Source organism: Halichoeres trimaculatus, unplaced genomic scaffold (assembly GCF_033239565.1).
Source record: "Halichoeres trimaculatus isolate MK-OKI-2021-1 unplaced genomic scaffold, fHalTri1.1 fHalTri1_scaffold_16, whole genome shotgun sequence".
Lineage (NCBI taxonomy): Eukaryota > Metazoa > Chordata > Actinopteri > Labriformes > Labridae > Halichoeres > Halichoeres trimaculatus.
This window is the reverse complement of record NW_027437194.1, coordinates 5,073,354-5,089,974: the sequence shown is the minus strand read 5'-3', so window position 1 is coordinate 5,089,974 and position 16,621 is coordinate 5,073,354. Positions and strand designations below refer to the sequence as shown.

The 16,621-nt window shown below is 40.4% G+C and overlaps 1 protein-coding gene across 2 annotated transcripts in view; it reads left to right on the top strand.

Annotated features, from left to right (window-relative positions):
• col5a1 (procollagen, type V, alpha 1) overlaps positions 1-16,621 on the top strand; it is a 119,407-nt gene that overhangs the window by 22,424 nt on the left and 80,362 nt on the right. For both annotated transcript variants that reach the window (XM_074689819.1, XM_074689818.1), the window contains exons 2-4: positions 810-977; positions 10,946-11,159; positions 13,217-13,379. In XM_074689819.1, the coding sequence (XP_074545920.1) occupies positions 810-977; positions 10,946-11,159; positions 13,217-13,379 (545 nt within the window). The remainder of the gene's footprint in view (positions 1-809; positions 978-10,945; positions 11,160-13,216; positions 13,380-16,621) is intronic.

Below are 16,621 nucleotides of genomic sequence, written 5' to 3'. Positions count from 1 at the left end.
ATAACAACACACACAGAAAGGCATCTAGTAGCAGAATCCCACAGTGTTTTGTCTTTTGTCTGGTTTTATTTCGTAAACTCAGGTGCCATAAAGTCCTTTTGTTGAATCCACTTCCTTGTTTTAGTGTTTACCCGCCTTTAAAAAGACCCTGTCCCTGTCCCTATAGACACGACCCGGTGTCCCTATAGTGCACCGGGACAAGGCTGGATGCTTGTCATTGTGCAGCTTGTTGTGAGCGCATCTGGCTGCAGGAACAGCTGTTTGTCCTGGGTGGTTTTGGCATGTGAGAGGTGCGGTCCAGGGTCAAACCCCATGTCACATTGTTCTGACCCAGTGTTCTCCTGTGGTGGCCCGGTCGCAGCCAGGATGATCGGCCTGAAAGTGTGCTAATTGTATGTTTGTGGCCTAAAGGGAGGCAGCGGTGGACTCAGCGTTGCAGGGAGCTGAGTGGAAGGGTGGGTTGAGCTGCAGCTGTAACCCATGATCATGGTGCTCTATAAATGGGCACATCTCTGTTTAGAGTCAAAATGGATAACTGAAATCATCTGTTAACCACAACAGCCAACTCTCCTGCTGAGTAACTAGAGCTTCTGAGTCAGCAGAGAACAGAAAATGGAGGGAATGGTTGGAAAATGGGTCATAATTTAGGCTCATTCAATAGGCATTAAGTATGGGATGGTTTATCTTTAAATATGTTTTGCGAAAACAGCAAAATGTGTGCTTTAGTGTTCAATTTAGGTGGAATTCGACCCATTTTAAGAAAAACTGACATCCTTTCTTTTTCTTTTTCCCTTTTTCTCTTCCCACAGCGGAACCAGCAGACCTCTTGAAGATTTTAGATTTCTACAGTTTACCCGAAGGGGTAACAAAAACAACGGGTTTGTGCGCGAATAGGAGGTCGACACAAGGTTCAGATGTGGCATACAGAGTATCAAAAGAAGCCCAGCTCAGCGCCCCCACCAACCAGCTGTATCCAGGTGAGTGTCACAAACACAAACTATGTTTTCTACCTCAGAACATAGTTTTAGTTTCTCTGAAAATACTTTTGCAGTTTATCTCCAAAGAGAATACAAACTTTTATTTCCAAACCAATAGAATCCCATCATTTTTTTATTTTTTTGTATTTATATATATTTTTATACACTAATATTTTACATAGAGTGTGAAAAACTTTTCTTTCTTCTTTTTTGTATTGAAGACCACTTATGACTCCTTTGATTGGTCTGATATGTACGGTGGCCTGTGAGTGTCAGCTGATTTATAAAGCAACAACACAAATGCAAGAGCAAAAATTCGAATGCAAAAGCAAAAACATGAATGCAAGAGCAAAAGCATAAATGCAAAAGCTACAACATGAATGAAAAAGCTACAACACAAGTGCAAAAGCTACAACACATATGCAAAGGCTAAAACACAAATGCAAGTGCAAAAGCATGAATGCAAAAGCTTCAACACTAATGCAAAAGCTACAACATGAATGCAAGAGCAAAAGCATGAATGCAAAAGCTCCAACATGAATGTGAGAGCGAAAGCAGAAATGCAAAAGCTACAACACTAATGCAAAAGCTACAACATTAATGCAAGAGCAAAAACATGAATGCAAAAGCTACAACAGGAATACAAGAGCAAAAGCATGAATGTAAAAGCGACAACACAAATGCAAAAGCTACAACATGAATTCAAGTGCAAAAGCATGAATGCAAAAGCTTCAACACTAATGCAAAAGCTACAACATGAATGCAAGAGCAAAAGCATGAATGCAAAAGCTCCAACATGAATGTGTGAGCAAAAGCATGAATGCAAAAGCTACAATACGAATGCAAAAGCTTTAACATGAATGCAAACGCCACAACAGAAGTGAAAAAGGTTCATATTCCCAACGGAGACAGAAAAGTTGCAAAAGTAATTAATATATTATTTTTTCCTAATGTCATCCATTCATTGTGTTGTAGCTTTTGCATTCATGTTTTTGCGTTTGCATTCATGTTGTTGCTTTGCAAATCAGCTGACACCTTCCGGCTACCGTAGTTTTGCAGCTTTAAATTATGGAAAGCAGAAGTAAACATAAAAAAATCATTAGACGTGATTTTAAAGTTTGCCCCATGTTTCTCTTTTGTCACAATCTGAGTTTCTTTGATCTTTCCCTTAGCATTTATTCATCTTTAACGTTAGCTGCAACGTTAGCTTTAGCTCATGTGTCAACTTAGTGCAAGAATGAATGACAAAAAAAGTTAGAAATGATATGTAAGTGATACATTGTGCATTATTTGTGTTATTGGAGAAGGGGTATTTATTTTGGTCCATACTTCGACACAGCAGGTGGCAGTAGAGCCATGAAAACCTGAGTGCCACCTGTCACAAATGGTGGTGGTATGCATGATGTCCCGTCTTACATTTTCCCCAAAGCTGTTTTTGCGTCCTCTGAGTTCATCCACAATCATGCCATTTGGTCATCTCTTTGACCTTTCACCCCACGTTGCAGCAAACTGGGATTAAAACATTTCAACATCACTGGAAAGCAATCTGTATTTGTTCCCACCTGCCTTCTCCTTTCCTCCCCCTCCAGGTAGATTTTTATTGGCTCCTGTAACTTGATTATTTATGTCGGCTCTATCTTCTCTTTTATGAGATTCTCTGCACGCTGTTTCATCCCTCGCACACACATCCCTGTGGACGTGTTTACCCTGTTCCTGCAGCATATGCTGTCTGTTCACAGCCTGCGCTCGCTGTTAAAGAAACTTAAGGGATGTATTAAGATAAAGCATGCTATCCCCCTGTGAAGCACACACCGGATGCATGAGGAATCCAGCCCTGTAATATCTGATGCTGTAGGAGGAGCCGGATGATGGAAAATCAGTGAAATAGGGGTGGTGAAGAGGAGGGAAGTCTGGGGTTCCACTCCTGCCTTGTTCGGTTGTGCTGACGTGGCTTTGGGTTTCTGCTTTGCGCTGCAGTACCGCTCTCCTCCTTCTCCTCCCTCCTTCTTCTTCTCTTCTTTTTCTTTATTTTCCCTCCAGCGCCATAATCTTTCCCTCTATGATTCCTCTTCAACCCTGCAGTGTTTTTTCCTCTTCTTCTTTTTTCTTTTACAGTAGAGAAACTCGAAACCATAACTATGTCACCCCAGATAACCTGTTTCTGAAACGGTGATTGGATTCTCTGCAGATTAAAGACAAAAAGAGGAGCATGGATGTGGTTTAGAGGCAGAAAACAGGGAGAACTAATCACTCTTCCTGTGAGTAAATCCCCCCCACAAAGCTTGGGTTGGATGACGGCCCCATTCATGGTCCTCTGAGGCGTTGCATTGGCCTTAGTGGACCTTTGATCCATGTCACGGCTCTTCTTTGGGGCTTAAAGTCGGTCTGCGTGCCCTATCATGCTCCCCAATCAAACAAATACTCCTCACTTTGAAGCTCTGTGACAGCCGAGCCAATGTGAGTCTCCGTTTAGATACGCATGCTGTAATTACACACCACTCTGGCTCATCCAAAATAACAGTCCACATAAAACAAACCAGCTTGGAGGAGTTCATCACAGGCACCACAAAGTCTTTAGGTGCAAACGGAATAAGTAGCCGTCTGTGGCGAGGCGTGTGATGTGGTCGCAATCTCGCCTCAGCATCAAGACAATGTACAGCTCATATATTCCAGGAGGCAGCTTCACTTCTGAGCTCACACTTTTCCCCGCTTTAACAAACTACGCTACTGAGTTATGACTCTGGCTCCCTGCCTGGAGGTACAATTTGCCTGAATTATCAGCACAGCATCCTGTCTCCTGAAGCCAAAACAGAGCCACAAATGGAAAACAAAGGCATACTAATTTCTCCTTCTGTTTTGACTATAATGTTTGTGATTAAAACCGCAGAAGCTCCCAATGAGAAAACACTGGCCCGTGACCCCGTAACCACAGACGGTCTGTGATGATGTGTTGGAAAAGAGCGAGTGCAGACATGCAATCATTAGGCAAACATGTGGAAGGGATGATTCATTTGAGACTACAGAGGCGCTCTGAACAGAAGGGTCCTTTCTACCTTTATTAAATGAAGGAGAAGTGAAGGAAGCTGTCTGCCCTCATTTCACTTTAATACAAAACACTTCCCATGTCTTGGACGACTGTGTTAAAACTTTCCCTGTGTCCTGGCAAGTCTGTGTAAAGAAAGGTGCATCAATGATGGGACATAAAGATGGACGACATGCCTTCACCTTCTGCTGTTAAACAAAAGTGAAGCCAAAACACAAAGACAATAAGCATTAACTTTTTGTCCTGGTGATTTTTGGAAATAGGAAGGAGAGTGGAGAGTGACAAAGGCTGGATTAGAACCCAGTCTACCTGTGCGAGGGCGAACCTCATGGAGCACAACCTAGACCATTCGACCACCTGTGCTCCCTCAAAAGTAACAGCGCACCCACTTTTATCCAAAGTTTGATGACTCTTATGTCAGTATAATGATCTTTAAATAAGACGCACATTTTTTATTTTATTTTTTTTAACATCAATTAACTAATGATAAACAAAATTTCCAGGAAATTAGCAACTTGAGTATAAATTAGCTTGATGAGAACTAGCTTTACTGACAAAACCCATCTTTGAGAAACACATATTTAATGTGTATTTTAATTTTAAAGTTTGACACATGTGCCATCCATCAACATGGAGAAGCATGTTTTATCTCCCACACTGCAGCCAGTAGAATCTTTGATATTTCCAATTTTTGTGATATTTAGTTTGCTTCTTTAACACCAGACCATATGAAAAAGTTGAATGATGATGATGATGATAATGATGTCAACAGACTATATCAGGAGCCAGATTTTCCTCAAAAAATGCACATCACAAGTGAGTCACTTTTTACAACATTTTTCCAACCCAGTTTAGAAACAAAAACTAAAATTAAGGACTCAAATTTGAAAAAACAAACAAACAAAAAACCCCATCAGACCTATGAACAAAAAACATGAAAAACTTGATACTTAGATTTTATTCCTCCCACCCTTAATAGATTGATAAGTAGACAGTTAAATGATCCAAAGGGAAATTCAGGCTAAGTAGGATGAGCTTTAAATGTTTTGGCCTCACTTTTAGGGATCTGTCATGTTGTCCATCTTTGTACAATCTGACGCACACTGACAAATTTAATAATTCAGATATCTATCTTTTATAAAGTAGATGTTGCTTTGACTTAAGAAGAATACCATGCATAAGCAACAACAGGATGTTGAGAGAGACAGTGAAGAATATCATTTTTCATCATATTAAAGAAGAGGTGGAAGTAAAATCACCAAAAAAATTTGGGTTGTACACTGAAAAAAGTAAAATCTTATCAAGTGTTTTTGTCTTATTTTCAGTAGAAAATGTCTTTTTAGACTTAATATGAGCCACATTCACATGAACAGTCCAGAAAAATGTCTTGTTTCAAGTTATTCAAAGACAAAAATTAGATATAACTTGCTTGAAACAAGTTAAAAAAAAATCTGCCCATGGAACAAGAAACTTTACTAGAAAATTTGCTTGAAACTAGAAAAATGTATCAAAACGAGTAACTTTTCTCTTGTTCCATTGGCAGATTTTTTAAAACTTGTTTAAGCAATTCAAACCTCATTTTTGTCTTTAAACAACTTGAATGAGACTTCTTCTGGACTAGCCAGGTGAGTTTGGCTCATATTAAGTCTAAAAAAACATTTCCTACTGAAATAAGACAAAAACACTTGATAAGATTTTAGTTTTTGCAGTGTACAACCTTTCAAAATAGAGAAGCAGGAGATAAATATTAATCATTATAGTTAATACAGCTAACGACAACAGCCGTGCTCTCAGATGTCTCCGTACTATCAATTAAAAAGATCATATTCTGCACTTTCTTCTGGTTTCATCCCCTCATTATCTCATAATGTGCAGTTTATCAACTTTTAGCTCATATCATTTGGTCTTCAGAAGAAGAGGGTGGGTCATTATCAGACGCAGGAGTAATCAGTCCAGTAACACAATCCGTCCATAAAGCTGGGTTTAATGCTACTTTTAGACCCCTAAAGAAAACCTGTTTTTTTTTTGGTAGGCTTCAAAGTTGTCACATAGGTAATTTCAGTCCCCCATAACAACATCAGGATCACTGCCCGGCTCAAAGAACACGCTGCGAGAGACAGACAGGTACACTTGTTATCTCTGCAGCAATGTGCAATCCCACTGGAATGCAGCTTGCCTCATCCATAAGGAGGATTTGGACACTGTGATGACTGAATGACCAATTACAAGACTTTCTACCCCATTTACCTGCTTGTATGCACACTGACAGATAGAGGGATGATCTGCCAAAGTGCTGGCATTACTCCTGCCCCTCCCTGACTTCTGAGGCATTCTTCGTAGCGACTCTTTAAGATTAAAAATTGAGGTGTGGATGTCAAGCGCTGGGGTGAAACTGAAGCCAGGGTTTAGCCTCCTCCAGGGCTTCTCCTGCAGAATATTCCAGGGGAAAATTCAAGCTATTAAATCCCACTTTTTTTAAATGACAAGTGCCTGTGAATGGTTATTCAATCTAGAGGAAATTGTTGGGTTAAATTCTCTCCCAGACTTTTTAAAGCCAGACTCTCATGGCAGAAGGGTTGCCAGTGTAAACTCCCAGGACTGCTGGCACCACAAGCCTTTCCATTCCCACGTGTCCACATGCTCAGACACACACAGACACACACCAAATGAGGAGTGGGCTATCTCTCATCTGGTGGCCTGAAGTCGCAATTTGAAAGACGCATTCCAGAGAAACCTGAGCTTTTACTTCGTTTGAACAACCCCCACTCATACTTAGCTAGAAAGTCCTAAAGAGAAAGTTTTCCGTTTTCTACTTTCATTACTTCTCTTCTTCTCACTGCCCCCTTGAGGCCTCTCCACCCTCGCTTTGTGCGACACTTGGACGCCAACAAACATGAATCCTCACAGTGTAAATACCACAGGACAGCTTTGTCCTGGTTCCAGATGAACACCTTAAATTCTCAGATTAGTCCAGTAACCCCTCCCTTTCTGTGCCATAGTGTCCCTTTCACCCCACAACCGACCTTTGACCTCCACACAAGCAGCATGTCCTGAGCCAGCGCTGAGTCATTGTGTCTGCGACAGGAAGTAACGACAGATGTTCCTTCATCACGTCTGCTTTGGCATTTGCTTTCTCATTTTTTTTCCCGCTGCATGACACTTTGATTTCAGAATATTCCTCCGGCAGGGTGTCTGCACATCCTTGAAAAGTCTTAAAAAAGTCTTAAATTCATGTATCTAAAATTAAGGCCCTAAAATGTCTTTAATTTTGGGGGGCAGCACTTGTTAATGTTATTTTTCAAAAATATTTTTTTAATTTTTAATTTTTTAGTTTTTTTTAATAGTATTTATTTTATATATTTATATTCAATTTATTTGATTAACATATATGTTTATGATATATTTTATTTATATGTTAATTAATATAAAGAATATTTATTTATTTATTTATTTATTTATTTATTTATTTATTTATTTATTTATTTATTTATTTATTTATTTATTTATTTATGTATTAATTAATTAATTTATTTATTTATTAAAACAGAGGCAAGCTCATATCTGTCAGCCCAGATCTTTAGTTTGAAAAAAAAAATGTGTCAGTTTGATTCTTAAAAAAAAACAAAAAAAAACCCACCTCTATTCTTTTTTCTTTTTTTTTCTTTTTTCTTCAGTAAAACAGTCTTAACATTTTTTTTCTTTTTCTTTTTTTTTTGCTTTAATCCTAGTGATTTAAATTTTCTGCATGCTGGTTAGCCAATTTGACATCATGGGTAACAGCAAATTTATTGAGCATTGGCTGGATGATGTCAGCTTGGATTGCAGTACAGCAGGATCCCCCAATCATTGGGTTTATTTACAGTGTTTTCAGCCCTAAATGTCATTTAAGTTGGCATTAAAAAGTCTTAAATGTGACTCCCTGAAACCTGCAGATACCTTCTTTTAAACTCCTCCAGAAAAAACTTTCCAACCCTTGTCTGATTTCTCTTTTCCCTCCCTCCTTACACCTTCCCGTCGAAGCATCTGTCAATTAAAGCGATGCTTCTCATATGATGCCAAGCTGAATTCCTGTGGGAGCACGCTGCCAAGGCATGTGCTCTCCGCATGATGTGTTCTGAAGCCTGGCATTAATGAAGGAATCATAGGAAAAGGCAGGAAGACCAGGACGGAAGGCAAACAGACACTTAGGTGTAGCCAGGGTGGGAGTCTATCAAATAGATTAAAGAGGGGTCAGTGTGAGAACTGGGCTCAGGAGCTTCTGATCTACTCTCTTCTTGTTTATGTTTCTGTAATCCAAAGAGGTTGAGGTAAAATATTTGGCTGTTTGCATCCAAACAAGCAGTGATCTTGACAACTTCCTGAAAGCTTAGTGCATGCTTAACATCCAGTTGTCCGTATTTAAAATGGGACATGGACAGTGTCAATCTTTAAAAGTAAACTTTTTAGGAATTTTGGACATTTTTTTAGAAAGGACAGCAACAAGTGATCAGGATTGGATCCTATGACCACTGTGACAAAAAACATGCGTCTGTGAATGTGACACAGGCTTAAGCTGTGAGGGCGACCCCTAATAGTTGATATTTTATGAAATAATATCTTACACTGTATTCCCTCTTAAAAAAACAACATAGTTTTTGCCATTGACTTTCGTTCAAAAATTTCTTGGCAGTGTTTTTTTTCTTTCCTTTCCACTTTCTCTTCTTAAAGGTAGGGTCTGCAGGTATATTTTGTTACTTGTTAGTAAACACAACATTCAAACTGGGCTCCTCCTCCTGGGCTCAGTGCCAGCAGCAGCACACACCCACAGCCTCCAACCCGAGCTATGTGAACACACTCACTAGATGAGCAACCATCTGTAGCATAGCGTTTCTACGTGGGAGAAACTCGAAAGCCGTGCACCTAAATTAGCATGTTAGCACAAGCTAATCACCGGTATTTGACACATACCTGGTTAGCAAAAAGCTAATTTGCGTCCTGTGCTGCAAGTTCTCAACCCCATTTAGGAAAGCTCATCTGTTTGGCATTTTGTTTACTTTCTACATAGCTCAGGATAGCTTCTTTAACACGCTAATCAACACGCAAAGCCACACTGAGGTAACCACACTTAGGGTTTTTGCACACTGAGTCCATTTTTTGGAAGATTTGTTTTTTGGATCCATAAACCAAAAAGACACCTTACACACCGAACCTGATGCATTTATTTTGCATTAATTGCAAAAAAATTTGCAATACATGCATATTCACAAGTCTTCATTTGTCATCAAAACATCGCCCAAAATACTTAGGAAAAATATGTCAGAAAATGTGAAAATGTGATGTTGCAAGTAGCTTACAGTGTCTCAAAGTAGTGAAACTATGCAGGAAACAAACTTACCCGTACTGAAAAAACAATGCTGGACAAAAGTTTCTGAGAAAGTGTGCAAACATGATTGACATTACATGGGATAGATTTATTTTTTAATTGTACTCTCTGTCTAGAAACGTCCAGAAACAACCAAAACATCAACATCCAGGCAGAGGAGGGGGTTTGAAGTAGACTCAGACACTGACACACATGTATAGAGACCTGTGGGAGTTGATTGAGCAGGATTAATCCTGTAAAACTTTATTTTTTAGGACATTCCTGAAGACTCTAGTGGGCATCTTCATCTCTGGCTGTCAAACTTTACCAGTAACAGCTATCCACAATTCCCATTTCATTTTTTACCAGTTGTAATCCCGTTTCATGAAAACTTTTCCACACCAGTAGGATGATTAATTCGACTCAGCCTTTACGATCTTTCCTTAACCTCAGGTTTCCACATCACGTTCCCCCTTTCTACACCCCTTCTGATTGGCTGCCTTTCCCCAAGTCCCTCCACTCTAACATTTTCCATCTATTATTCTAAAAACCGTGGCTGCACGAGGTGCTACAAAACCACTGCAGCCACAAGCCCAGCCTCTTTCCCGCTTGTCTGGAAATCTCAGAATCTGCTACTGGAATCAGGAGTGGTGTCTTTGTTTATGCTCAGCCTAATCCAGAAAGCTGGTTTCTTACAACGCTGATGTTTTTTTTTTTGTGAAGCCAGATTGCTTTCACGTCCTTTCTTTCCAAAACCTCAATGATCAGAGCGCTTGTGAGTGTTTGCCTGGAGTGTAGTCTGACCTCCACATGAGAGCACAGTCTGCTCAGAGGGCTGGAAAAGGCCGCCCTCTTTCTGGGGTCCTGAGAACACCCCACTAAAGGGATCTGTCCTGCAGATGTGCCTCACGCTGCAGCAAAATGGAGGAAACAGTAAATACTGCATATGGAGGCACACAGATGGAGACAGCACGTCATTTTGTCACTGTTTCTGTCCTAAGATGTAGAATAATCACCATTTCCAGCCTTGTGTATCTGTGACTCTTTCTCCTGTACATTCTTGTACTCCTTTCCCCCCTTTTTAATCTCTGCTGGAGCGTCTCAGCGTCTGTTAGATCAATCAGCTGTGGAGGAATGACGTGGAGGAGAGGATAGTTCGAGAAACTCTCTCAGGATCACCTGCTTAACTCATTATGCGTCTCATTCTCTGAAGTACTTCTGCTTCTAAATTCTCAGTATTTTTTTCTCTCATCGGCCCGGAGCTTGGCGACGATCCCTTCGCATTGATCCTATTGGCTTACCTTTTTGGCAACCACACACCCCAAATGTTTCCTTTGGTGCTTAAGGGCTATCTTCCCAAGTCTTCCTATCTAAATTATTGGTTTAGTCTGTATTGGAACATTGCTGTCTTGTAAAAGTACGACCTAATCAGTTTACTCTCCAGGCTCCAAAGAGAACATCCTGTCTCCTACGAGAAAACGATTACAAAATCCTGGGCACAAGCATCAGACCTTCATTTGATGATGAATTTTTGAAGCTACTTTTAACTCTCCCAACTGTTTCTTTCTGTCTCCGCCTCCACAGGTGATGTGTTCCCAGAGGACTTTTCCATCATGGCTACAGTGAAGCCGAAAAAGGGCAGCCAGTCCTTCCTGCTGTCCGTGTACAATGAACAGGGCATCCAGCAGCTCGGTCTGGAAGTGGGTCGATCTCCAGTCTTCCTGTACGAGGACCACACAGGGAAACCCGGCCCCGAGGACTACCCACTCTTCAGAGGAGTCAACCTGGCCGATGGAAAGTAGGTGGAACCGACATGGGCTTGACTAATCTCTGTAGTGACATGCACATGAGCCAGTTGAAGACTGGTGTTTGTGTTTTCTTCCCCTGTAATCACGGTCCAGATGGATGTATCAGGCTTTGATTGCAGGTTCAGTTTGTTAAGCTTGAATATGGTCTTATGTGACTGGTTTTAGATTAATGTGCACAGTTGCTAAACTTTTGGTTTTAATTTGGGATGGAAGGAAAAATCAAAATACGATATGTCTGGGTTTTTTGTTTGACAATATCAAAATTGGGATTCTTTGTCAAAAAAATCTATTTTTTTTCCAAGTTCAAACTCTTATTTTCAGATTTTGTTTATAAACCAGATTGGAAAAAAAATGTACCACTTTTCTCCAGCAGAGGGCGAAATGTTTCCCTTCGACTCACGTGATGTGCGTTTTATGGGAAAATTGGCACCTGATATAGTCTGTAGACATAAGCATCATCATTTAACTTTTTCACCTGGTCTGGTGTTAAACAAGCAAACTAAAAAACACAAAAATTGTAAATATCCAAGGAATCGCATTTGAAATTGAATCGGGACCCCAAAAATCTAATGAGAGTCCCAAAAGTAGCATGTTGTCCCAGCCTTACTTTTAATCATTTACTCACTTGAAATATGTCAAAACCATTATAGGTAGCTTAGCAACCTCAAATGTTTTGAAGATCTGGATCTAATGAACTGAAGCCTGTTTTTTACTTCTGTGAGCATGACGTACTTCTTGGTGAGGCCGCGTCCTTCTGCAATACTCCTCCCATACACATGAGGGCGGTGTGGTCTGTATGATCAACAGATTGCCCGTTTCGGGTCCCACTCACTTTTTTCTGCGAGCTTTTTCCCAGTGATTTTTGGCCTATTATGGTAAATTGAGGTCAATCCAAGTTGCTAGTCATTCACATAGCAACTATCAAAAGAAAGGACAAAGGAGGACATGAAATGTGTGGCCTATGTGCGATGATATTGTTAATTTTGTAAATACAGGGAACACAATTCCACTCAGCGGATCGAACACAGGGCTACTGGTCCATGTTGTTTCAATGCACAGTTACATTTAAGAGGAAGTGTAAAGCAGACTTCTGCGTCAAAAGTGCTGTAGCCTAGGCAACACTGTTGTTTCGAAGTAGATTATAAACCAGGTTTAACGAGCTGATGTCTGCTCCAGCTTTTGAAATAAAGCTTGCTGTGAGTCGTTTCACAGTAAAGCCCTGTTCCCACCGAGTGGTTCAGTGCGGTTCATCTCGGTACAACACCCATTTTGTGGCGTTTCCACTGACTAATCCCTGGATAGATTCCTAAATGACCGACTCGAAGAGTCTCACTGTTTGGGACCCTTCTGTTGGAGTGCCAGACTGAACCGGTCTGATACCAGAGGGTAGAGCTACAACACTGCAAACCATTGGTTGGTTGGACGACTCGTCACTTATTGTGCGACAGCAGCTGCATTTCTCCCTGCAGCACTTAGCCTTCTCTGCAACGCCACCTACCAAGAGGGGGCGCTGTTAGCTGTGGAAACGCAAACAGGATCAGGCTTAACCGATCCAAACCGCACTGATCTAAACCAGACTGCTTGGTGGAAACGGGGCTTTAGTGATGCAGATTCATCAACCACACGTGGTTCAGTCATGACACGTAACAGTTCGATAAGGTATAGCAACAAAACCAACATGGTTAAGTTTAGGAAACTGATCAAGTTTTGGACTTAATTACATTGAGCATAAGTAATGGTGTCACATAAATGTTCAAGTTTCAACTCTTTTAAACAAAGCTCTGTGTCTTGTGATTTGCAAACTTTTTTAAACATCCAGTTATTCAACATTACTGGATTTCACAGACATCCAAGCAATCAGCAAGGAAGTTGATATGTTGGACAACCATACAATTTGCCAAATCTGTCTGTGTTGGGTGTGATATCAGGCTCATCGCACTGCAATATCTGACACTATGTAGAATTAAGTCTCTGACACCAAAAATGGATTTCAAATGAGGCTCTAATCTACTATGGATGTGAATTAACTGCACCTTCTTTTTTGCAGATGGCATCGAGTGGCCATCAGTGTGCACAAGCAGACCATCACCCTCATTCTGGACTGTAAAAAAAAGACCACCCAGAAGCTGCTTCGAAGTGCCCACCCCATCATCGATAACAAGGGAATTATCGTGTTTGGAACTAGAATACTTGATGAAGAAGTCTTCGAGGTAAGAATCATATTCTGTGTTTTTTCTCCCTTATAATCTACCAACGCAGAAGCTAAGGTCTAACAGGCTTTTTGGTCGATGCTTCTTTATGAAACAAGCCCATTTGGCTGATTTAAGATCCTCTTGTGAAGTAGATCATGGTTCAATGAGATCCTCCATTCTGATTACAGTGTAGGCAAAGTGTGGCTGTGGTTCAAATGATGATCCCCAATCCCTGCCCTGAGCTTCATTTCATGGAGTGGTGATAGTGGTAGCCACCACATCCTCCGTCCACAGCTTGTAATCTCCAAACCCTGCCACCCAAGCAAACACATGCACACCATCACAAATCAAATTAACTATCACATGCCATGTACTCCAAATCTGCCACAAATCAGCCTTGAATCCAGCTTTCCAACTGTGCTGCATTTGTTTGTAGTTCGAGTCTTTGCTGCCTCAGTGAGGCTATAGATTCAGCCTTAAGGTTAGATTTCTATTTGTGGTTTCACGTCTGGATTTTCTGTCTGACTTTTTTTTCTCTTTGACAAGCGCTGACAGGTTTTCATCATTACAATGAGGTTCTTTACCTTTCCTTTTCTGCTCTTTCTATGTGTGTGAAAGCTTTGTGGCTGGAGATGAAAGCCTGATGTTAATCTAACAAACGACAGGAAACTTTTGTGGGCTATTTTACTCCCTGGAGATACCTGATGTGCATCACAACAGAGGAAACTTTTCGTTTCTCCCTGCATCACTGTGAGGAATCAGAATCGGGTTGGTTGGTGCCTAAAATGGGCTTTTGTGTGGATATTTGTGCCTCCTAAACATGACCCTGTGGAGGGACACACACCACACAGAGAGGCACAAGGCACAAGGAATAGTGTTGTCTTTGTCCCGTCAGAGTTGTGCTTGTTTAAAGGGGGATTAGTCTGTGAGGCTGAGGCCCTCAATAATAATTAGTAACAGAGGCTGACTGATGTGACTGATGCTGAGCCAGGTGACCTTTAACCTCACTGCTGCTCAACGGGAACAGACAAAAAGGCTGAAATATGACATCACCGCCACTAAAGTTGGCCTGCAGAGCCAGTGGACAGATATATGATGGGGAATAAAACCCTAAATCCAAACCATCAGTCAAACAAGCACCGACAACACTAGATGGCTCAATGTCAAGAGACACAGGAAGTATCTGTTCTCGCATTCATTTCCTTATGTATGTGCAAGTAAAATATTCTATTGTTCTTCTACCGCAAAGTTGTTTCATTTTTTACTCAGTCTTTTAACTTTAGATATGGGAATGAAGATAAATTCAGAAAAAAGACAGAAAAGCAGAAGAAAGATAAACAGGAGAGAGATAGAGCACGAGCTAAAGGCTAAAAGGGCTAAACTGTTTGTGCTAATGTTGACTCCAACCCACAGTCAGCAGTTATTCTGCAGTGGTCTGTTCACACTTGAGAGTCTATCAATAAAATGAAGAGTGAGGTTACGTTAGCTCTGATTGGTAGGGATGGGCACCGAATTAGGTACTTTTATAGGTACCGACCGAATTCTGTCAAAAGTACCGGGTATTGATTCATGTAAAACCAAAAGGTACCATGTTTATGTACCTAAATGCATCCTTGTGACTGTGGGGGAGTGGAAGAGTAGGTGATTTTCCATTCTGGATATGAACACAGCATTACAAGGTTATATACTGAAGAATAAATTTGTTAAATTGAATTCTTTTTATATTTAATTATTAAACAAATTGATATTTTTTACCACATAAACACAAAAAAGTACCGAAACTTGGTACCGTTGAGTACCGGTACCGATTGCCAGGTACCGGGCATCAGTACCGTATTGTTTCAAATGTGACAGGTACTCATCCCTACTGATTGGTAGATGACTGACAGGACATGACTCACTAAGGATTCACTAAGGTTACACATTACAGACACGTCTCACAGCACCGGGCTGCTAGCTATGCTAAATATTAACAGCTACTAAACTACTTACAAACTGACAGTTTTAACTTGTCACGTTAGCCTACAGATACGTCGGAGCATCAGGCTGCCGATAGCACTACATATAGCTAGGGATGCACCGATCCAACTTTTTTGGTCCCGATACCAATACCAATACTTCGGGCATCAACCGATACTGATCCTGATCTGATACTAGTGTTAAATAATAATAACCTGCGTGCTCTACTGTGGGATAAGATTGGTGATGTTTGAGTAAAAGACAAAAATGAGTAAATATGGAATTACTGAAGTTAAGTGTTTTAAATGTTTAACAGCAGTTTGGTTAAAAAATGCCCCAGAATGTACAGAAATGACTATTTGATTGTAAAATTTTATACCTTGTAGACTAAATCATAGTTTAGCCTGAGTGTCAAGGTTGGACCGATCCTTTCCCACTGATACCCGATCTAGCTTTTAGGGGCTTGATCAGCGCCAATACCTGATATCGGCATCCCTATAAATTGCCAGCTACTACAACGTTTGCTTGTCGTCATGTTTCAAACCGTAGCGCTGCGGAACTGTACTGTTAACTACCTTAAATTTCTGAAACAAACACACACCTCACTAAACGTAATTCACAACAGTGTGTGTGAGACTCCAGGCCGGAAGGTGGCGATGCAGTCCAATCAAAACAGATCCTCCTCATAGCGTCTTTGATCAATATTTTGTTCAATATTGACAGTGTTTACTCTTCACATTCACGACAACACATTTACTGCTTAACAACTCTATTTTGACATCTTACGATGACTTTAAATGATTTTATCAAACAATTTAAACACTTAATGTAGGGATGGGTACCTTTCAGTTGTGAAATGGTTCGGTACTGGTTCAATGGTACCAAATTTCAGTACTTTTGTGTGTTGAAGTGCTAAAATAAATATCATTTTTTTAAATGATACAATCTAAATTATTTTCCATTTAACATATGTATTCTTTAATATATAACCTCAAGATGCATGCTTTCATGTCCAGCATGGAAAATCACCTATTCTTCCACTTCCACCTCTGCATCGTCACAACGATGCATTTAGGTACCTAAACATGGAACCTTTTGATTTCACGAGAATCGGTACACGATACTTTTGACAGAATTTGGTCGGTACCTATAAAAGTACCTAATGTGATACCCATCCTTACTTAAATGTTCACAATTCAAACGGTAACTTCCGATATCGATAGTTAAATTCCCCTTAGTTGAAAAGTCTTTGTATGTGGGTGCGCCTGTCTTAGCAACTGAAAGTCAACTTTTACCAATGA